General features: G+C 42.0%; 1 protein-coding gene across 1 annotated transcript in view; it reads right to left on the bottom strand.

Moving 5' to 3' along the window:
* The window catches only part of LOC143112743 (glutamate receptor 4-like), a 203,983-nt gene that overhangs the window by 39,845 nt on the left and 140,253 nt on the right, over window positions 1-23,885 (bottom strand). Inside the window, exons 9-10 of the mRNA XM_076275008.1 lie at window positions 21,255-21,362; window positions 17,922-18,128 (exon numbers count right to left, since the gene is read on the bottom strand). Of these exons, the coding sequence (XP_076131123.1) occupies window positions 17,922-18,128; window positions 21,255-21,362 (315 nt within the window). The remainder of the gene's footprint in view (window positions 1-17,921; window positions 18,129-21,254; window positions 21,363-23,885) is intronic.

Below are 23,885 nucleotides of genomic sequence, written 5' to 3'. Positions count from 1 at the left end.
AAACACACTTTAGATTTTAAGAAGAAATGTCCTTACAAGATTAATCCATGAAGTTTATATAATAAACCTGAAAGTACACCAGTACTATGACTTGCAATAGATAGAATGATTCAAGCTCAGCTGATTATTGAGTATTTTACGATCAAAATAAACTGAGTAGGTTTGATTATCAAGTTGATTATCAATTGGCAAAATATTTGGGCTAGAATCTCACAATGAAATTTCTTTTTTTTTTTTTTAAGTATATTTTTTGGGCTTTTTTGCCTTTGTTTGGACAGGACAGTGGAGAGTGACAGGAAGCAAGTGGGAGACAGCGCCCCCCCTCACAATGAAATTTCACAACTACTCTCATAGAAGAATTAAGCAATAAGCCCCGAGAGGCCGTAGGTTACGCTGATTCGATAGATAGATAGATAGATAGATAGATACTTTATTGATCCCCAAGGGGAAATTCAAGGTCTCAATGTTCGTTGCTAGGTTACGGGGACGCTGGCGAGACTGACGCCGCTCCGTCTGGCATGTTTTTGTTTGGCATTTTAAAAAGTTTAATGATTTATGTACATTTTCTTCCGATCAATACATAGTATCTTATAGTCTATATATTTTGCTAGTTTTTCCGCTATTTTTCTCAAGACAAACACCATCTCAAGCCCAACATCAACGTGCTCCATGTCTGTCGGGTAGCGGGGATAGTCCAGCGGAAACGCTATGTGCACCGTGGCTCACGTCGCTCCTTCATCATCCAGCGAGTGACTGAGGATAGCATTCCGACGCTGAGACAACCAACATCTCCTCGGAAATGCCTGCCTGCAAAACACAATATCCCAGAGTGGTTCGCTCCTGCCTCTACATCTAGCAGGAGAGCGACAGGCCAGCATCTGATCAACATACAGACTGTGTCCACTATCACCTCCTCTGCGGCAGGATCATGTGACGACGTTGTTGCTCCTAACTCAAGCACGAGGGCGTGTCTTAAGGTGGCACTACTTAATGTGAGATCTCTTTCAAATAAGACATTTATTTTAAACGATTTTATTTCATCTGCCAAGTTGGATTTTATGTTTTTAACTGAGTCCTGGCTACAAACAAATGATCATAGTCAGCTTGTTGAACTGTGTCCCCCTCAGTACGAGTTTTTCAACAAACCTAGAGTCAGCGGTCACGGGGGAGGCATTGTGAGTGTGTACAGGAAGAGCTTAAAATGTCACCAAATACCTTGTGATGACTTTTCTTCCTTTGAAGCGGTCACTTTTAAACTTTGTGGTCCTGATCCAATTTTGTTTGTTGTAATTTACCGTCCCCCTAAACCATCAGGTTGTTTTTTAAATGAAATCCAAGAATTTCTCTCCACTCTTGTCTTATATTATGACAGTGTTGTTCTTTGTGGTGATTTTAATTTTCATGTTGATGACTCCAGTAATGTTCATGCTACTGATTTCCTAAACATTGTTAAATCTTTTCAATTTTGCCAACATGTGTCTGGACCAACACATAACCGTGGTCATACACTGGACCTTGTTTTCACTCTGGGTCTTAAAATATCCTCTGTTGATATGACTGTATCTGATCATAACTGTATAGTTTTTAGCTGTGAAACATCCATCATCAATACTGTCACTCCAAGCTCTTTCTGTTCCCGCATATTCAATGAGCATAGTGCCTCAAAATTCTGTGCATTATTCCAGAGTCAATGCCCTGACCTCTCTGAATACTCTTGTACCAATGATCTGGTTGACCAGTTTAATTCCATCTGCTTGTCTTCTCTAAATGTTATTGCACCCATGAAGGTTAGAACTAAGTCATCAGAAAGAAAGCAGCCCTGGATTAATAGTGACATTCATAGTTGTAAAAGGGATTGTAGGAAAGCTGAGCGTAAATGGAAGAAGTCTGGTCTTCAAGTTCATTATGACATTATGAAGGAATCACTTAAACACTATAACATCTTGGTTAAGGATGCAAGATCACATTACTTTTCAGAACTTATTTCTGATCATCAGCATAATCCTAGATTTCTATTTAAAACAGTAGAGCAGCTGGTAAAGCCATCTACTCCCTGTGTCCCAGTGGAAATTGATGCTGATTGTGAAAAGTTTTTGTCCTTTTTTACTGAGAAAGTAGAGTCAATTAGAACCTCTATTACTCCTAATACTATGCACTCTGAAGTCTCTTTCTTACAGGATAGACATACTTTAAACCACTTCAATACAGTTACTCTATCTGAACTTCTAGAGACAGTGTCACATATGACAGTATCTTCCAGTCCTCTTGATGTAGTACCAACAAAGTTCCTATTAGAAGTAATTGAATCTGTTGGGTCCTGTTTGCTTTCTATTTTTAATAGTTCACTTTTAAATGGCATTGTCCCTGATTACTTTAAAACTGCAAGTGTGAGCCCATTGCTAAAGAAATCAGGGCTTGATCCATCTCTACCTCAAAACTACAGACCTATTTCCAAGTTACCATTTGTATCAAAGATTCTTGAAAGATTAGTGTCCAAGCAGCTTGTCTCTGCACTGGAAAATAATAATCTTTTTGAAAAGCTACAATCTGGTTTCTGAAAGTATCATAGCACTGAGACAGCACTGCTGAAAGTTACAAATGACCTTTTAAGAACAGCTGATGATGGCATGTGTTCTGTCCTTGTACTTCTTGATCTTAGCGCAGCTTTTGACACTATTGATCACAGCATACTGCTGCATAGACTGGAACATTGGGTGGGAATTTCTGGTACAGCCTTACAATGGTTTTCATCTTACTTGTCAAATAGGAAGTTTTGTGTTTCTGCAAACAGTTACACATCTTCATTTTCTCCTGTCAAGTATGGGGTACCTCAAGGGTCAGTTTTAGGACCAATCTTATTTTGTTTATACATGCTTCCTCTTGGGCACATTATCCAGAAACACTGTGTCTCCTTCCACTTCTATGCTGATGATACACAGCTGTACCTGCCCATTAGTTCCTCTGATCCTAGTATGCTGAATTCCTTAAATGAATGTCTTTGTGACATAAAAAACTGGATGTCAAACAATTTCCTCCAGTTGAATTCTGACAAAACAGAAGTCCTCATCATTGGATCCCAGCACATAGTGAAACAAATGATACCATCCTTAGGTCCCTTTCAATTTTTAGACTGTGTAAAACCTGTTGCAAAGAATCTTGGTGTCTGGTTTGACAGTAATTTAAGCTTTGAACGTCACATCACAAAGCTCATACAGTCTTGTTTCTATCACCTCAGAAATATTTCCAAGATTAGTTCCATCTTAACTTTTAAAGACACTGAGACCATTATACATGCATTTATTTCTTCACGCCTGGATTACTGCAATAGTCTTTTTTCTTGTCTGAACCAAAAATCTATAAAGAGACTTCAAACTGTTGAGAATTCAGCTGCCCGGCTTCTTACTAAGACAAAGTACTGTAGTCACATTACTCCTGTTTTAGCCTCACTGCACTGGCTCCCAGTAAGCTTTAGAATTGATTTTAAGATTCTTCTGATTACTTTTAAAGCTCTACATGGCCTGTCTCCCAACTACATATCTGACCTCCTAGTACCTTATACACCTGTGCGTACTTTAAGATCATCTGGTAGTGGTTTCCTAACTATTCCTAAGGTCAATCTCAAAACTAAAGGGGAGAGAGCATTTAGTGTCAGGGCACCTAGGCTCTGGAATGACCTGCCTGATGAAATCAGGTCAGCCAAGTCAGTATGCTCTTTTAAATCCCTCCTTAAAACTCATCTTTACAAGCAAGCCTTCCTTAGTTTTGTTTAAGTAATATACTCCATTTTGTGTTAAGTTTATTAAGTTTTATTTCAGTAAGTTTTATTTCAGTGTCAAGTTTTATTTCAGTATCCTAAGTTTTATTTGAGTGTCAAGTTTTATTTCAGTAAGTTTTATTTCAGTGTAAGTTTATTTTCCTTTTTCAAATTTATGTTAAGTTCTAATTGAATTAGTATATATTATTTGATTGTTATATTATTATGTCTTATTTGCATTTTCATTTATGTTGATATTGTACAGCACTTTGTAACTTTATTTATATAGCACTTTTCAAAACAAAGATTATTATTATTATTATTATTATTATTATTATCATCAATAGCATACAGACATCACACACAACATGCACTTACAGCAGAAAGGGTAAATATAAATATCTACATATAACAAAACTTTACTGTACAATAGAGACAGTAGAAGATAAGAAAAAAACTAACAAAACTAAATACTAAATATACTATATAAATTAAATAATAATTTAAAAAAAAAAACAGTGTGCTTGAGGATAATCAAGCATGAGGCGCTTGCAGTGACAGGGCCGGGACTGGCCTGTAGTTCTGTGTGCATGGTGAGGTGCTCAAGAGAGTGAGTGTCATGGTGAAGGTGCAAAAAGCAGTCCAACAGTGCAGGGCTCCAGAGTGCGACCAATTTGGTCGCATATGCGACCTAATTTTTCAAAAGTGCGACTATAAAAAAATCGGAGGTCGCACCGGTGCGACCAGCTATTCGAGAGAGGAAAAAGTGTCCGCATTGATACTCTACCTTTGGTTCAATAACAGACACATATTTGGCCAATAATCGTGGTTTAAACAAATCACAGATAGTGAAGGGTGGGACCTCCCCTCTGATTGGCCGTGGCCCAGTGCCTGTGTGTAAATTTGAAAATGCGCGAGAGAGAGAGAGAGAGAGAGAGAGAGAGAGGTCAGAGACCCGTCAGATAAACAGAGTGGATGTAGTTGCATTACAGTGTGGTCACATAGGCCGAGATAAATGTACCCTCTCCCCACTGCCTTTCGGCGGCTGGCAGCAGCAAACCGATCAGACGAGCCCGAGATGATGATCAAGTTTATCGTTGCCTACGATAGGCCTAGTGAAACAACCCTTCACCAAGTTCAGTCCGAAATAATTATTCACCAGAAAAATAGTTTGAACGTAAACCCGACGTACAGGAATGCCATTGCAGATGAAAAGACATCTTAAAATTGCGAACAATGCATACAAGGCCTTCGCGAACGACAGAGATACAGATATCGCCGAAAAGGAGTGCGTCATTGACCGCAGTTACATGCAGGGAGTAACCCGGTTTTCAACAGCAATATTCGTTTTGCGCGCGAGTTGTGTAAACTCATTCTGATGGCATCAATCAATTTAATCCAGTATTTGCCGCAAACCGAATATCGCTGCTACATTTAAAGCCCGAATATTCCCTGCATGTATAACTGTGGTCATTGTGTACGGTGAATTGAATGGACACATTTAGATCGAGCATGGCAAGTAATTGGAATAGCCTATAATAATAGGCCTACCATTTCGTTACTGCATTAACCATAGTGATGTTCTAATTGAAAATGTAAACATACTAAAATTAAAAAGTAAATTGCATTGTGGGACTGTGAAATGATTATTGCAATCATCATTGCAAAATCACATAAAAATCCCCCAGGCTACTTGGAACATCTCTTTAAATTGTGCTCAAATACATTTCTATGGAAGATGCTAGCATGGCGAGCTGGTTTAGCCAAGGCCTAAAGATCATGAAGGATAGTATGTAAGACATTGAGCCATGAGATGTGTAGTTTGAAGCCCTTAATAGATGTGCACTGTTAATTTACTCACTGTTATTTTTATTTAATTCATCTTGAGATGTTTTAAGTTTACATTTCAGCTCAGTGAAGCACTTAAAGCACCAACACTTAATTAAGTTACTTTTCTTGTAGAATTGTAAATCATAAGTCATAGGACAACCTATATAGGACAGTAATTAAGGGGGGAAAAAAAGAACCTGCTGCGGTGTTAAATGCGATGTGGTTGAAAATTTGGGTGCACCTAACTTTTCAGCTGGTGCACCTAAGAAAAAAAGTTAGGCGCACCAGTGCAACCAGTGCAACCAGTGCAAAAAGTTAGTCTGGAGCCCTGCAGTGCAAGAATAAGGTCTAGAGACCAGCATAAATAATATGGACAAATAAGAGAGTAATGTATAATGTAGACAAGGTAATATAAAAACTATGTCAGTGTAAGAATAGGTTGAGGTAATAGGGTTACAGCCATTCAGTATTGTAGCAGAAGCCATTGGTCATGTCAAGTCAAGTCAGTTTTATTTGTATAGCGCATTTAACGTGCACAGAGTGCAACCCAAAGCGCTCCACATATAAGCTAAGACATTGTCATTGACACATAGACTAACAAAGACAATAGCGGACGGAGCGGCGTAGTCGCCAGCGTACCCGTGACACCAAGACATAGAACTACATTTAAGAAATAACAAACGCAAAAGATGCCAGACGGAGCGGCGTAGTCGCCAGCGTACCCGTGACACCGAGACATACAAGACAGACAACAAACAAATTAATAAATAAAATAAATAAAAATTAAAAATAAAATTAGTCCAATTTCCAACCGGCTGAAAATGTCCAAGGGCAATGATGACTCGCGTGAAACTGCGTACAGCTGTGTCTCCACAACCGATGCATGCAACGCCAACAAAGTTCTTTACTCTCACTGGCAGTCTGGAGATAACGTGAACGTTAGGCCTTGTTATAGTCTGGATATCACTGGATGCATAACAGTCCGAAGTCATGGGCGATTTTGTAGATCAGCAACTCTGTGGACTTTTAACAGCGACCGTTTGATGGTCCGTATTGCAGAGTTCTTCAACGTTAACGTTAGTCTGCTCAATCCAGACTCCAGGCAGTTGGCATGGCAGCTCACTGGTCAGAAACAGCTCGGCGGCCTCAGCAGATCTTTCTCAGAGTAGCTCTAGCTGCTGTCCCGAGAAATCCCTTCGACCAGACACTGAAGTGCAGCACCGGCTCACAGATGGATGGGAAGGATGTAAGAGGCCCAGGGCAAAAGCTAGCCATAGCAAGCTCCCAATGGACAGACGTTAACAACATCAGCCGACTTGAAAGCAGTAAAAAGGACTAAGAGAATATAGACAAATCAATACAAAAAATAAACGTGACATTACATAAAATTACGAACAATACATAAAAACAAACAAAAACATGATGCCAGACGGAGCGGCGTGTCTCGCCAGCGTCCCCGTAACCTAGCAACCAATGTGTTCTAATGTGTGCTAATATAGCATGAAAAACAGTGTAGCAGTAAAACAGTAGTAAGACATTAGGTTGTGGACAGTAGTAAAACAGTAGTAAAACAGTAGTGGGCAGTCAGTACACTAACATGGAGAGGGTGGAGAGGCAGACAGACTATGCAGAGAAGTCTATCTCTCCTCTTCCCTTAAGTGAAGCATTGACCAGTTCAATGGCCCTGAGGACAAATGACTTCCTCAGCCTTTCAGTTGTGCATGGCAGTGAGCAAGTCTCCAGCTGATCAAGCTCTTTTGCTTTATAATAGTGCTGTGGAGTGGATGACATTCATTGTCCAAGATGTTGATCAGTTTGCTCATGGTCCTTTTATCTGATATTGAAGTGATGCACTCCAGTTCGGCTCCCACGACAGAGCTAGCTTTCCTTACTAGCCTGTCTAGTCACCCAGCATTCTTCTTCTTTGTGCTTCCTCCCCATCATACCACAGCATAGAAGAGGACGCTGGCAACAACAGATTGGTAAAACATCCTGAGGAGCTTACTGCAGACATTGAAGGACCGCAGCCTCCTCAGGAAGTACAGCCTGCTCTGCCCTTTCTTGTAGAGTGCTTCAGTATTTGCTGACCAGTCCAGTTTATTGTCCAGTTGTAAGCCCAGATACTTGTAGGTATTTACCACCTCCACATTGACCCCATCAATAGAGACTGGTCTTCGAAGTGTTGAGTTGGAGGTGGTTGAGTTTGCACCACTGCACAAAGTTCTCCACCAGCCGTCTGTATTCATCCTCCTGCACACCCCACAATTGCAGTATCATCCGAAAACTTCTGCATGTGGCATGACTCAGTATTGTAGCAGAAGTCAGATGTGTACAGGGTGAACAGGACTGGAGAGAGCACAGTTCCCTGTGGAGCTCCGGTGCTGCTGATCACAGTGTCTGAGAGACAGTTCTTCAATCTAACAAACTGTGGCCGCTCGGTCAGGTAATCTGTAATCCAGGATACCAGGTGAGCGTCCACACCCATCTGCAAGAGCTTGTCTCCCAGCCTGAGGGATTGGATGGTGTTAAAAGCACGTGAGAAATCAAAGAACATGATTCTCACAGCACTTTACCCCTTGTCTAGGTGAGAATGTGTCCTGTGTAGGAGATAAGTGATGGCATCGTCAACGCCCACTTTCTCCTGGTATGCAAACGGTAGCGGGTCGATTGCATGGCATACCTAGGGTCTGAGTATGCACAAGACCAGTCGGTCCATTGTCTTCATTACGTGTGATGTTAGAGCGACAGGCCTGAAGTCATTAAGCTCACTTGGGTGTGGCTTCTTAGGGACGGGGGTGATACATGATGTCTTCCACAGTGTTGGGACTCGTCCGAGACGGAGACTCAGGTTGAAGATGTGCATCAGTGGCTCCCCCAGTTCAGCAGCACAGGCCCTGAGCAGCCTTGGACACAGGCCCGTCTGTCAGGCCCGGCTGCCTTCTGAGGGTGCAGTTTCTTTAACTGATAACTAACTTGATCAGCTGTGATGATGGGGGGGAGGAGGGGAGAGGAGGAGGAGGAGGGGTGCTTCTGAGAGGGTTGTCGTGTGGCTAGAGACTGATGGCCGTTGACTGAAGCCATTGTTGCCGCACTGCTCGTGATCACCATGTGGGGGAGAGGAGCGATAGCCTGATCTGCAGTGATGATGGAGGGGGAAGGGAGGGGGGCAGCATCTGGGGTCTGTGTGTCTGATGGCTGTTGACTGAAGTCATTATAACCTCGTTGTTCGTGGTAGCCATGTGGGGGAGGGGTGCAATATCAAGTGATGGTGGGGGTGAGTGTTGCACTGGTAATGAGGTGGTGTGGGGGTGGGGGCTGGGGGATGACCACCTCCTTGATGTCCCTGTCAAGGCTGCCAGGGTCGTGGACACCTCAACAGGCACAGACAAGGAGGCATCAGGCGGGGTCAGGGCATGGGGTGATGGGGGCTCAGATCATTGGATGTCACCAGGATGCAGAGCTGGAGAGACTGGGAGGTGGGGGTAGGGCAGGCACGCAAACAAGAGCAGTATCTGGAGCTGGTGCAGGGCAATCAAACCTGTTGTAAAAGTGGTTCAACTGGTTCACCCTGTCCAGGTCTCCCTCCACAGAGCTGCTGCTCTTCTTAAGTCCAGTGATGGACTTCATACTGTCCCACACCTCCTTCATGTTGTTCTCCTGCAGCTTCTGTTCCATCTTCCTTCTGTAGTCCTCCTTAGCCTCTTTCAGCTTATTCTTGAGTTCCCCCTGTACTCGCCTCAGCCATGCCCCCCTCTTTAAACGCCATCTTTTTCACATTACTGATTATCCAAGGCTTGTTATTTGGATAGCAGCGTACAGTCCTTGTGGGAACAACAATGTCCATACAGAAGTTCAGATAGTCAGTAGTGCAACGTGTGACCTCCTCTAAGTCCTCTCCATTCTGTAACACACTCAGTCAGTGGACTCAAAGCAGTCTCTCAGAGCCTCATCCTCTTCTGGTGTCCACTTCCTGAAGGTGCGCGTGGCAGCTGGTAGCCTCTGTACTTTGGGCTTGTACATTGGCTGAAGATGAATGAGGTTATGGTCCGACTTCCCCAGTGGGGGAAGGGGGGTGGCACTGTATGCATCTCTCACGTTTGCATACATGAGGTCTATTGTCCTGTTTTTCCTAGTTGGGCAGTCAACAAACTGGTAGAAGTTTGTGAGGGTGGAATCCAGTGTAATGTGGTTGAACTCACCAGAGATCGCAAAGAAGGCATCACTGTGTTGAGTTTGGAGCCTTGCAACTGTAGAGTGAATGACGTCACACGCTGTGTCCAGGAGGGCCTGTGGTGGAGCTTAAACACAGACAACAATGGCGTGCGAGAACTCCCTCGGCATGTAGTATGGTCGTAGACTGACCGCTAGTAGCTCCACATCCTTACAGCATACAGTCTCCTTCACTGTAACATATCCGGGATTGCACCATCTGTTGTTTATGTATAGCACCAGTCCACCTCCCTTCTTTTTGCCAGAAAGTTTATAGTCTCTGTCCAAACGAGCTACATAGTAGAGCGGCTACAGGAAAAATCGTGCAAATTATGATACAAGCATGAAATTAGGCATGTATGTGCTCAAGACCAATACAATAAAATCTGCCTGATTTGCCATTTTTAATGGCGGCCATATTCCAAAATGGCCCCCATGAAAAACTCTAAAAATTGATTTGTTGTACAGAATTGACCAAGGAAATTATGATACAGCCATGAAATTTGGCAGGTATGTGCTTAAGACCAACACAATACATTCTAACTGATTTTCCAGTTTAAATGACGGTCATTTTCCAAGATGGCCGCCAAAAAATACCATTGAAATGGATTTGTTGCACAGAATTGATCAAGCAAGTTATTATACAAGCATGAATTTTGGCATGAATGTGCTAAAAAAACAATACAATCAAATCTACCTGACTCATCACTTGAAATGGAAGCCATTTTACAATATGGCCGCCAAAAGACTGAATTTAGCCCAGAAGTGAGCAAGAAAATTATGATACAAGTATGTAATTTTGTGTGTTTGTGCTAAAGAGCAATATAATCAAATCCACCTCATTTGCAACTTGAAAATGTAATATGGCAGCCATTTTTAAAGATGGCCACCAAATAAGACACTAGAACTTCATTAATTGCAATTAATTTAGCAGATGTGGCCCAAATCAATGTTAACATTCACTACATTTCTGTTTCCTTCTATGATGAAGTCATTGGAAATTCAATCAAGCAAAAATCAAGCAAAAAGGCACATAACTGAGATTCAGTGTTTCACAAATGAACTATGTACAAAGACTACAAACCCTGGAAGGGCTAAATTAATCTCACTGAGGGACAATAGAAGAGAGCGTATGCAACAGCATCAGGACTGACAGAGCTGTGCACCAACTTGCCTATCTAAAATACGACTGTACAACCAGAGCAGGCGATAACAGAGCATGTTTTTTTTTTTTGGTAACTGTAACAAGGCAAAGAACTCGGTTGCCAAGAAGAACAATATGGCAGTAAGTACAGTATCTCAGCATGGAAAAATAACAGTCCATTTCACAGCAAATGTGAGCAATTTTTTTGATGTTTTTAAGAAAACACCATCAACATTTCACCCTTTGGAATTAATTGAGTCACTGTAACAGTGCTCTACATCTACTATTCACATGTGCAACCACATAGTGCTGTGCACAAAAGCCCCAAACGGAAGCACTTGCATCTATGGGTGCAACCTTTTTTGCATGAACACTTAGTGAGTTCCTGACAGCTGGCTGCAATTGGAGGCAAAGTTGTCCAACAAACCTGCCATGTATCATCTCCTTTCATCCAACCCCATTCAGCACGATTCCCAATATCTGGCCTGGTGATTGTAGTCTGGCCCCAGATGATTATTCTGACCATGTCACAAGTAAGATGTAATATTTCTTTACCCACCCTCACCTTAAGCATGGAAAAGGGCAATGTTAGTCAAACCAACCTTTTTTTTGACGGTCAGTCAGGCCTTCAGAGTGGTTACACAGAACACTTATATGCTAGTATGCCTCATATATAATATTCCTGTCTGTTCTTACTGCCCTACTTTGTAGCCTACTCTCCTACTACAAATTACACTGTATATGCCGTTTTACATTTGAGTATGTACTGTATATCACTCTCGATATCCTTACAATATTTAGACCAAAACTATCTGATTTAAACCAGCCACTGAGGTTATTCGGAATTAATTTTAGCCACTTACAGCGACATTGGACCACTGCTGATTGATTCACTCTGGTCACCTTGTTCTCTAACTCTGGGGTAATTGTGGGGACAGTCGCAGAGAGCACAAATTATAGTGAGCGGCACATTGTTACCATATTATTACCGTTAGTACCATTAGCACCTTATTAGTGTTTTGAAACGCCCATATCGAGAAAATCATAAATTACCGTTATTAGCATATTATTACCACAATGGTATCGCATCACGCACCACCCTCCATTGACATCAAGAATTGTCATTATTAGCATGTTATCACCATGTTATCAGTGTGTTATAAGGGGCTTATTTGTCGTTAATAACTGTTACCGCTGTTATTTGCATGTAAAACCAAAAGCGACCTATGCGACCGGAAAGACGGAAGTCATCATTTGTCTATGGAGGGTCGGCGAATAAAGTGACCAAAGTGAATTCGCCGGGAGCGAACCAATCTGGGCGACCAGAGCGATTAAGCGATTTAGCAATTAAAAGTCAGCTAATATGATGGTAATGAGCAGTTCGGCAAAAAACAATTGGAATGCTCTTATCTTCGAATGTCCCAGGCTGACAAGCCAGAGCCGTTATGTGATTAGCTAAATCAAACATGTCAATGTCACGTCCAGAGCGAAAAAAGCGAATTCATGACAAAGCTTCTTCAACGACCTTGGCTACTTGGTAGCTGAGGTTGTTTCTGGTGTACACGCATCTTTTGTTTAACAGCAACATCGAGAAAACCATGAATTGCCGTTATTAGCATATTAGTGTCATTATATTATTAGCATGTCATAACCCTTTTATTTGTTTGGGGGGGTGGGGGGTGGCATCACGTAACGGCCTCCATTGACATTAAAGGAACACGCCACCCAATGTCAGTAGTTATATATGTTCTTACCTTAACTTTCACGAGTTGAGTCATACCTCTCCCGTGTCTGTACGAGCACTCAAACGCTCTGGTGCGCGGCTGGACTGTGTTAGCATGTTGCTATGCTAGCGGGCTTTGACGGTAACTAAGCGTAGAAGTAATCAAAAACATCCACGTTTTCCCGACTTAAATACAGTTGCACGAGAAGTTGATAGAAATGCTACGGCCACGCAACATGAAACGTGGCGATTTTCCAAGCGAATAAACCGGAGAACTACAATGTGTGGCGCAATAGCACTTGGGAGTACTTCGACCTAGCGTAGTAGTATTGTTAACACCTAATTGTAGATCCTATCCACCACAGAGTTTAGAATCCATGCTGGATCGACCCTCAGCCTCTCCCTCCCCTCTGAGCGAGAGAGAGGCACACACACTAGAGATGCGCTGATGGGCTATTATTTCAACCATAACTGCATAGCAAAACGTATCATCCATCAGCCATCCATCAGCACCAAAGTTTGTTGAACAATTTTCAAAACCACACCCGCCCACCATACGCTGATTGTTTTAATGTAGGCTATATGGGTGATGCAGCGCTGACGTGAGGCTAGAAAGCCCTTGCCTGTTCTAGAAAGACTGATCTAATGCAGCAAATATATTAAAAGGCTAAAGTCGTACATTGGCTATGTTGTTACCTATCCCCAGAATATCAGCAGCAAACTCAGTCTCTGTCTTCAAATAAAACGCACATCGGCCTGTTGCCTATTCTGCCAGCTTGTGACAATATATCGTCCAAAATGCTTGATTGCATTGCATTCTCCACATTTTAGCTACATTTTCATGTACCACATCAGCATTTTTGTTCAGTGAATCTTTTGTAAATTGCTTTACAATAGCGTCGGGCCCTTGTCAGCAGCCTTCGGCTTGCCTCTTGCCACTATTCACTCCTTGTCTTCCGATGTCATTTCTGAGTCATCTACAGATGTTTACACACATTCACCTCCCTAAATAGAACCAACTTGACGTTGACTTCAACCTGTGTTATATCCTAGATGAGACTGCCTGGGTTATTTTGTTTGGATATTATAAACACATAATTGTAGCCTACCATTCAGGGAATAGGCATTTAAAAGAGAGACAGAGAGTGATACTCAGAAATGACATCGGGCGATGGCAGTGCGAGATGTTCAGAACATAAGAGCTAAAACTTCTACAAACTCAATAACATCCAGCGGAAAAAGAAGGTAAGAAAAATAGTCGGAAAACTTAGATGTGTAAGGCAAGCAAGCAAGTTTGGTGGTTGTTACTAAAAATGTGAACATGCACGTTGCACCGTTGTGCGGTGGACTTTCAGAATGAATGGAGTCGGAGTTTCTTTAATATCGAGGTGTCATATTTGTCCGATGGCCTGCTATAAAATGAATTGTGCTGTCTGTCTGAAAAAGACGCGCTCGTGCAGTCAAAATGAATGGGAGTTTTCAGAACAGGCTTGTCAGTCACCCTGACATAACAGTGTGTAAAGTAGCCTATAATGTGAATGACTTGTTATTTTATCAAGGATTTCTTTCTTTTTGCAAAAAATAAAGTACAATAGGCATTAATTAGTAGGCCAGGAGCATGTTGAAATTATGTGGCAAATTGCGTTTTTTATTACAATGATAAAATTGTAAAAGGACGTGACCGAAGCTGAGGCAAGCCAGGCAATAGGCCTATAGGCCCGACGGTAATTGTAAAGCAATTTACAAAAGATTCACTGAACAAAAATGCTGATGTGGTACATGAAAATTTAGCTAAAAATGTGGAGAATGCAATGCAATCAAGCATTTTGGACGATATATTGTCACAAGCTGGCAGAATAGGCAACAGGCCGATGTGCGTTTTATTTGAAGACAGAGACTGAGTTTGCTGCTGATATTCTGGGGATAGGTAACAACATAGCCAATGTACGACTTTAGCCTTTTAATATATTTGCTGCATTAGATCAGTCTTTCTAGAACAGGCAAGGGCTTTCTAGCCTCACGTCAGCAGCGCTGCATCACCCATATAGCCTACATTAAAACAACCAGCGGATGGTGGGCGGGTGTGGTTTTGAAAATTGGTCAAAAAACTTTGGTGCTGATGGATGGCTGATGGATGATAAGTTTTGCTATGCAGTTATGGTTGAAATAATAGCCCATCAGCGCATCTCTAGTGTGTGTGCCTCTCTCTCTCACTCAGAGGGGAGGGAGAGGCTGAGGGTCGATCCAGCATGGATTCTAAACTCTGTGGTGGATAGGATCTACAATTAGGTGTTAACAATACTACTATGCTAGGTCGAAGTACTCCCAAGTGCTATTGCGCCACACATTGTAGTTGTCTTCGCTTGGAAAATCGCCACGTTTCATGTTGCGTGGCCGTAGCATTTCTATCAACTACTCGTGCAACTGTATTTAAGTCGGGAAAACGTGGATGTTTTTGATTACTTCTACGCTTAGTTACCGTCAAGGCCCGCTAGCATAGCAACATGCTAACACAGTCCAGCCGCGCACCAGAGCGTTTGAGTGCACGTACTGACACGGGAGAGGTATGACTCAACTCGTGAAAGTTAAGGTAAGAACATATATTACTACTGACATTGGGTGGCGTGTTCCTTTAAGCACATACATGTTGAGTTTCGTGCTTGTATCATAATTTGCTAGGTCAATTCTATGCAATAAATCAATGTCTGGGGTCTTTTTTGGCGGCCATCTTGGAAAATGGCCGCCATTTCAAGTGGCCAATCAGGTAGATTTGATTGTATTGGTCTTAAGCACATACATGTCAAATTTAATGCTTGTATCATCATTTGCTAGGTCAATTCTATGCAATAAATCAATTTCTGGAGTCTTTTTTGGCGGCCATCTTGGAAAATGGCCGCCATTTCAAGTGGCCAATCAGGTAGATTTGATTGTATTGGTCATAAGCACATACCTACCAAGTTTCATGCTTGTATCATAATTTGCACGATTCTTGCCAAATTGGCCTGGTAGCCGCTCTACTAACACTGAAGCCGGGCAGCTCATCGTTCACTGGGGGGATATGGCTTGTTAGCCACGTCTCCGTAAAGCATAACAAACTACAATCCCTGTACAACTTCTAATTTCTTACCAGGGCAGCCAGTTGCGAAGTAAAAAGCAAACAAAAGACGGTAAAAAAAACACAAAGACACGGAGCTACCTCGACATGCTGCCACTCTCGTCGGCGTCGGAACCGGAAAGGAGGATTCGCTGGTACCTCAAAGGATTCTACAACAGCTAAGGGGTGTTGTTAGGCACAAAGCGCTAGCGGAGTGGCTTATTGCTTTTCTAAAACTGTTCATTTAAATACCTAGCAAAGTTTCATAAAGTAAAGACAGAACATTAAGAAATAAAGTAATTTATTAATGAATAATCGTTCTTCTGCTAAACTATGTAGTTCCTCATTAGGATTGTTGCCAGGCAACGTTGAGACGCTGTAACACAGACAGCACAGCACAACACTGCCCACAACCAACTTTGATTCTTTATTGACATTTATCTGGATGTCACCATTAATTGTACAATTACTGAAATAGTGTTCAACCATGTTTGCACTCTTTTTTGCTGGCACGGGGGTGTTTGAGGTCTGAGGATAGCTGCGTTTTTGCTCTGTCCCAGCAAGGATGCTTCTTTTATCTGCGTAGTTAGGGCACCAGTATGACTGAAGGGACGATTCAGATTTGTGTCCCGTCACTAACCCTAACCCCACTAACCCACTATTTCCCTCGCCTCTAGGCCAGCATCAGACAGTTTTTGTACAACTGTACTTAGCAGGCAGTGATTTGTGTAAATGTTTGCTGTGCCGGCTGCTTTGCAAATCCGTGGTAGCATGGAGCCCAGGAAATTCACCCCCATGGGCTCCCTGGACAAGAAAAAAATATAGCGGTTATAGGCCTATTGCAATTATTATTATTATTATTATATAGCAAATTGTGCAATGTTGCAAAATGAAACATAACTTACTAGACTTGATCACCTGCGTAGTTTGTCCGCTTTGGATGCAGATAAAAGGCCGGTGGGTTGGGAGGCAGCAAGGACACGTACTTCTCTAGAAATGCAACAGGGCACAGTGGGTTCCCCCGCTGCTCAAACATAAAGCCCTGCAGTCGCTCCTTGTTTCGCTCGCTGCCATCTTTATGGTTTTTTGTGGCCTCGTTAAAGGAAAGGGTCGCATATTTCAGACCGTTTTCATCAACACGGATAGCAAAGGAATCTGATTTCAGTTGGCGGTTGCCCTCTTTAGCTCTGCGTCCCATATGCAGCTGCACATCAAACCATACCTTCTTAACCTGTCCTTCGGGTGTGTTAGGAGACAAAGCGTGAGAATGTCTTATTTTGTTGAAGTCAGTCTCAGATAAGGCTTGGTGGTGGGTTGCTTTGTCACGTCCTTCTCGGCGGAGTTTTTTTACCACCCCAAGAAATATGTGGTTGCTGGTGATGGACTCTGGATCTTTCAGTAGACACCAGGATTTGCTGATGGGTGGGTCGTTGATATGCCGGTTAAGCCCTGCACGTAGGCCAGTATAGCTGCTCAAACCATAGGGTTTACCTTTTCCGTTTTTTACAGTTGCGTAAAATTGCCGCAGAGCCTGATTAAGATCAGCTTTGCTGACTGATGAGAAATCTATAGATATTTTTTTCTCGGCACACCAAGACAGGAAACAGCGGACAGACCACAGTGTCATTTTAACGGTGCCGATTTCATTCCTGGATTTTTCCAACTCCTCAATTTCGTTCTCGCTTATTTCAGCGTGCATTAAGTTGCTCTCTTCCTCTATCCTGTCCTGCTCTTTCCACCACTCCTCCAGACTAAGCCCAACCAGGACATCAAAGTTTACGACAAACTCTGCCACATTGTAGCGACTGCTCCTTTGTAACGTTTTTTTGTTACAATTCGTTGCGCACTAATATAGAATGGAATGCGGTCAAGGGGTATGTTTGTGCTGGATTTTACAACGGCATCGAACGCGATTTAACCAATCACAATCAAGGACCGGAACTATCAGTTTTAGAATGTCCATTTTTATGTTGCATGTCACAGTGTATGGAAATACACGCATAACATAGTCTTTAATTAAATTTTAATAATTGTGCTTAACAAATGCGAAAAGGCTGAATGTAAACCCAGTTTGTGGGTTTTAGACATGATTGTATAGTTTAAGGCATGACTGTATTACTATTTATGGTTCTCTGTTAAGGAATAAATATCTTATGTTGTAGCTTACCCCATACACCAGCTCCCCAACCATTCCATTCCAGATCTTTGTCTCTGGATCCCTGGCACCATACTTCCCATCAGGTACTATGGAAATCTGGTACTTTATGCCAATATGTTTGGCAATTTCAGAGGCCAAGTCCACACAGTACCCCTCATACCGGTCGTTACCTTCATACAACTCCCAATTCTTCTTCAGCATAACATATGGACCCTCCTAAAATGACCAGATTAAAAAAGTGTAACAATGGTATCCTGATTAAGACACTTCTGTTTAACTCATAGTAAAAAGTTATGTAGAATAGCATGACAACATAAACAGTAAATCTAGAAACATTATATGGAAACTTAATTACTGATATAACATTATTCTACTACAATACACTACAGTATTCTGGAAACCTTTGAAGGTCACTGGGCTGACTCAGAAACCAAGAACCACAACTACAGATATGACACATACATTGAAGACTACCTAATCAGAAGTGAGGCAGATGATTATCCCTGGATAACTCTGGCGCTGCCTCTTGCAACAGATCAAGATTTCTTGAATGTACTGTACAGGTGCATCTCAAAAATGTTGAATATCATGGAAAAGTCCATTACCCTGTCCAATGGTCAGGAAACCATTGATGGTGCCTTAATTGCATTAGCTGCTTCTCAGATCGACATTTCTGTATTATAAATGTGGAACATGTAGGATTAACTGTAAAAAAAAAAAAAATCCGGGGTGGGGGGGGGGGGCTGGGGTGTTGCCTTGATTGGTCAGACCAAATGATAAGTCCATATTGTGTACTCCAAAAAAGGCAGAAATGGTGGAAAACACTTTCTCCATTGCCGCCATTAATAGTTTCTTATTATTTCAAGATTGGCAGTGCAATGAATCTGGTGTGGAACCTAAGTTAGATAGACTTTAGAGAAAAAAAACAGCTGGCAGGTATTTCTGCCGATCGCAGACATTCATGGAAAACTGAAGGCAAACTGAAACATGTTTCAAATCGATCGCGGACGTTCGCCTATGTTTGCCACTTTGAACGCACCCACTTGTCGTCTTTAAGCCTCGGTTGCTATGTAACCAAACTATATACAAAGCTGGCATAATATCTTTAGACTGCTGACAAACTGACTGTTATGCATTCACTGAACAAAGATTATGGAAATTAAACACCACTTTTCCATCAGAAACATATTTGTAAAAAGCATAACTGGTATGATATAGATCATTATCGGAATATAGAATCAACATGAACAATTTCACCAAAGCTGGGATGTAGCTCAGTAAGTAGCAGATCACTGTACAATGCAGGAGACCGGGGTTCAATTCCTGCTCACTGCACCAATTTTGAAGCTGCATTTCTCACAGCTTAACTGAGCTAGATAGATATATAAAAATAGGTAAGAAAGGTCTTATAAAGGTCTCTTAGCTGACGTCACATCTTACCTGCTTAAGTAACACTTTGGGTGTGTTCGAAACGGGTAAAGTTGCTGCCTTTTAAGATATCTAACTGGGGAGCAAGGCAGCAAGTGCGGTTCGAAACCGAAAAAACAAATTCTGCTGCCTTTTAAGATATCTTAGAATTCCCAAATAACGGTCATTTTTGAAGGCAGCATCGATGCACACTTCATGCTCCCTCCTACCCATAATCCCTTGCGGCAACGTCTAAAACAGCTGTGAAAGGTAAACAAACATGGCGGATGACATCGGTAATGGCTGCTGAATTTGTTTAAAATGTCATTTGTGTGACCTTATTTTGCTTAGATTTGTAGATTACAGATTAGAAATAAACCATTTACTATCTGATTATGCCATTGTTGTAACCATTAATAGCGTCTGGTCTGATATATCTGCCGGCCGTAAAACTAATTTATACCGTTAGCCTGCTAGCTTACGTAAGCTAATTTAGTTTAACGTCAGGCCTTTGCTAACGTCATACAGTAGTGTTAACCAAAGATTCTAGTGAGACAGTCTAGTGAGACAGCTCTGTATGTAGGGAGGGAGGCAGTAGGCAGCTGTCTCCCGTTTCGAACACACCCTTTGTCTCCTTGGTAAGACGCTGAAGACGCCATTGGCCGAAACATGTCCGTCTTGTGAAATGCTTTCTTAGAATAATTAAGTAGATTGGTGCATCTGCAGCATTTACCATTATTACCAAATACCCTTACAAGAAATAATTGCAGTTATACTGCAGTTTTTTCAAAGTACAGTGCAGTTATACTACAGTACAGTGCAGTAGAGTAGTATTTTCACGTCCAAAATACTGCATTTCCTGCATAAGAACTGCAAATATTTCCATCAAAACTACCGCTCTGATACTGCCGTTTTGACACTTGAAGTAATGCAGTTATATTTTTTGTAAGGGCTATAATAATTATGTCTGGGGTAGGCTTATTTAGTGAGGTAGCCTAACCTAACACCGGGAGTGTGTGTGTGTGTGTGTCACGCCCCACGCAAGAGAGAGAGAGACGACCAGAGATGTGTGATGAGTTTTTTGGTGTATTGCTCACTTGCAATTTTACATTAATTTGTCTACTACTTAAAGTTATCACAACTTAACATCATATCGACTCACGATATTAAGTTATAGCCGCTACAAATATTGTACTTTCTAACTAGCTAATACATTAAATCATCTATGTTTACATCTATCAATTTACATCAATGGTTACATTGCCTTGTGTCGGCTACGCTTGGTGAGCTGGTGTTAACAACTGCATCTACTGCACTACACATTGCACCTTGTCTTCTTTTGAAGTTTGAAATAATCCCAAAACTTTCAACATTCTCTGCATTTTACGGACAGTTTCTTGGCTCTCCATCATCGCACCAACTTAATTCTGAAAGTGATGTATGCGTCAGTAATAACAGTCTGTGTGAAACAATAATCCCTGAGCTGAGCAGGCCGTGATAGGAATTAAATGAAGCCCTGAGATTTTTTGTGATCAAATTATTCGATTAATCGTTTCAGCCCTAATGCTAAGTATGAAATACATGTTCAATTGAGCTATTATTATGATGTTGTGTGCAGCCTATACTGTTTTGGGTTGTGATATTGAGTTCTGTTGTGTTATTTTCAACACATTTGTTGAAGAGTGCAGACTTCATCTGTACCCACCCTCTCTAGCGCTTCAGAGACTGTTGTGGGAGGGCGGCGTGTTGGTGGGTCCTGTGACCCAAAAGTCTGCCATGACCAGTCAAAGAAGTTTGAGAAAGGCTGTCATATACTAAGCAAACTAAAATAAATCTAAACTAAACTAAAAAAAACTAAAAGCAAAGAAAATCTGTTGTATGGTGGACATTTTAAATAATTGAAACACATCCATTCTGTCTTATGAAATGTCTTACCATAATAGTAGTCACAATGACAGTCCTGTTCATACCAGAGGTGTCATTTGAAAGAAGAGTTTGGTCCTGGATCAGAACCAACTTGTCTGCATCATTCCAATAACCAATCTGCAATAAAATAAAAAAAAATGTATAAATGTGGTGTCCTGTTAATAACAAGGATACAAGGATACAAGGAAGTTTATTGTCACATGCATATAGTTACTGGAAGTAAGAAATGCAGTGAAATTATGTCTGGTGTCAGCCTATTTGTGCATTTATGGTGCTGTGTATGTAGGGGAGGGGGGGGGGCAGTGTACTGCAAGTATGGTGAAGGGACTTACTATTGCAAGCAGAGTACTGTATGTATGATGTATGTGAGTGATGACAGTGAAGATGTGTGTGTGGGCGGGAGGGGAGTGGAGCAGTGACTGTGTGTGTGTGTGTGTGGGTAGGTGGGGGCAGTGTGCTGTAAGTATGTGGAGGATGTGTGTTGGAGAAGATCCTGAAGACAATGTGCTGTGTATGTAGGGAGGGGGGGGGCAGTGTGCAGCAAGTATGTAGAGGAGGCTTACTGTAGCAAACAGTGTGCTGTATGTATGTGAGGTGATGACAGTGGTGATGTAAGTGTGTGTGTTTTTTGTGTGTGTGTTGGGGATGGGGGTGGGGGGGGGCAGAAAGGCTAGGCAATCAAGGACATGGGTAGATGGAGGAGAAATCAAAATAATAAATAAAAAGTTCTATGGAGAAAGTCAGATATGTGTGTGTGTGTGTGTGTGTGTGTGTGTTTTGACGTGTGATGAAATAAGAAAATAAATAAAAGGTCTGTAGCATAGGGAGAGGGATGTAAAAGTGCTAAAAGTCTTGAAGGTGTGTGTGTGTGTGTGTGTGTGTGTGTGTGTGGGGGGGGGGGGGGGGTCATGAGTGCTGAGGAGTGAATGAGTGCAAAGTCAGTATAGTGTGAGTTCAGAGTTGGGAAATGTTTGAGAGTGCTGAGGAGTGAATGTGTGCAAAGTCAGTATAGTGTGAGTTCATAGTTCGGATGGCCTGGGGATAAACATTTCTCCTGAGTCTCTCAGTTCTGGCTTTGTGACTACATAGGCGTCTTCTTGATTTCAGCGGTAGGAATAATCTATTGTTAGGATGAGAAGAGTCCTTCAGAATCTTTTGGGCTCTTAGGAGTACTCTTCTGGAATAGATATCTTGTAGAGCAGGGAGTTGAGTTCTTATAGTACGTTCAGCTGAGCGCACTACTCTCTGCAGAGTACTACAATCTCTAACTGTGGAGTTCCCATACCAGGTGATGATGCTACCAACTAACTGTGTCCTGTTAACAAAATGTAGAAATAAAGGGAATTTTTTTTTGTTTTGCAAAATGTCGTTAGCATGGGGCAGCCGTGGCCTACTGGTTAGCGCTTCGGACTTGTAACCGGAGGGTTGCCGGTTCGAACCCCGACTGGTAGGCCACGGCTGAAGTGCCCTTGAGCAAGGCACCTAACCCCTCACTGCTCCCCGAGCGCCGCTGTTGTTGCAGGCAGCTCACTGCGCCAGGATTAGTGTGTGCTTCACCTCACTGTGTGTTCACTGTGTGCTGAGTGTGTTTCACTAATTCACAAATTAGGATAAATGCAGAGACCAAATTTCCCTCACGGGATCAAAAGAGTATATATACTTATACTTATTTTCAGTGTCAGATTGAATTGACATACACACCCTAAATTGTGCATTCATTTTACTGCATAGTGTGCTCGTTTTACTAAATTGTCCACCCTTTTTAGTAAATATTATACTAAAATTATACTTTACTATACTTTACATTAATACACAGGATTAGATGTTAAAATCCCTTGTGCCAAAATCCAAGGTAAAAACACATTCAGAAGCCCCTGCTCAAGTTTAACTTTAAAAAGCACACTACCCACAAATCCGCCAACAAATGGTCACAAGCACAATACAAATGGCCTATCCAACAGCAGTAGCCTATATAGTATGCGGCATGTCATTGGGGTTATCAAGTGGGCACCCTCATTCACCGATGTTTCGTTAAGTTAGGCCCACGACACCTCATGAAGGCTTAACAGTGAAACCAGCGTCCTGGAGACACTCCCCTCCATGCTGACACCATATTACCACATTGAAATATCCAATACCCAAAATACTCTTAACCAGCCCAGGCATGGTCAAGGTTGGCTAGGTTGGTCCGTCCTGTTGATGTGGACTGAACCATAACCATAAAAACCTTGGCCAACCAACCATCACCCTAGGCACAGCCCATCACAAACACAAAACAAATTAGCCAGTTAGCTTAGCCCGTTAGCTTAGGCCCCATCCCAAACACAAAACAAATTAGCCAGCAGTTAGCAGTTAGCTTACGCCCCATGCTGCCCCATATTACCACAACAAGCATCCAAATACCCTTAACCAACCTAGGCATGGTCTAAGTTGGCTAGGTCGGTCCGTCCCGTTGATGCGGACTGAACCATAAACCATAAAGAACCTTAGCCAAGTACCATCAACCTAGGCACAGTCCATCACAAACACAAAACAAATGAGCCAGTTAGCTTACCTTAGCTTGCGCCCCAGGAAGGGTAACTTCTCCTTACCCACAACCAAAACAAATGAGCCAGTTAGCTTACCTTAGCTTGCGCCCCA

This window comes from Alosa pseudoharengus, unplaced genomic scaffold (assembly GCF_046254945.1).
Source record: "Alosa pseudoharengus isolate Yale_2024_CS ecotype anadromous, Long Island Sound unplaced genomic scaffold, YU_APseudo_1.1 YU_APseudo_1.1_scf_8, whole genome shotgun sequence".
Classification (NCBI taxonomy): Eukaryota; Metazoa; Chordata; class Actinopteri; order Clupeiformes; family Clupeidae; genus Alosa; species Alosa pseudoharengus.
This window is presented reverse-complemented; position numbering and strand designations above follow the sequence as displayed.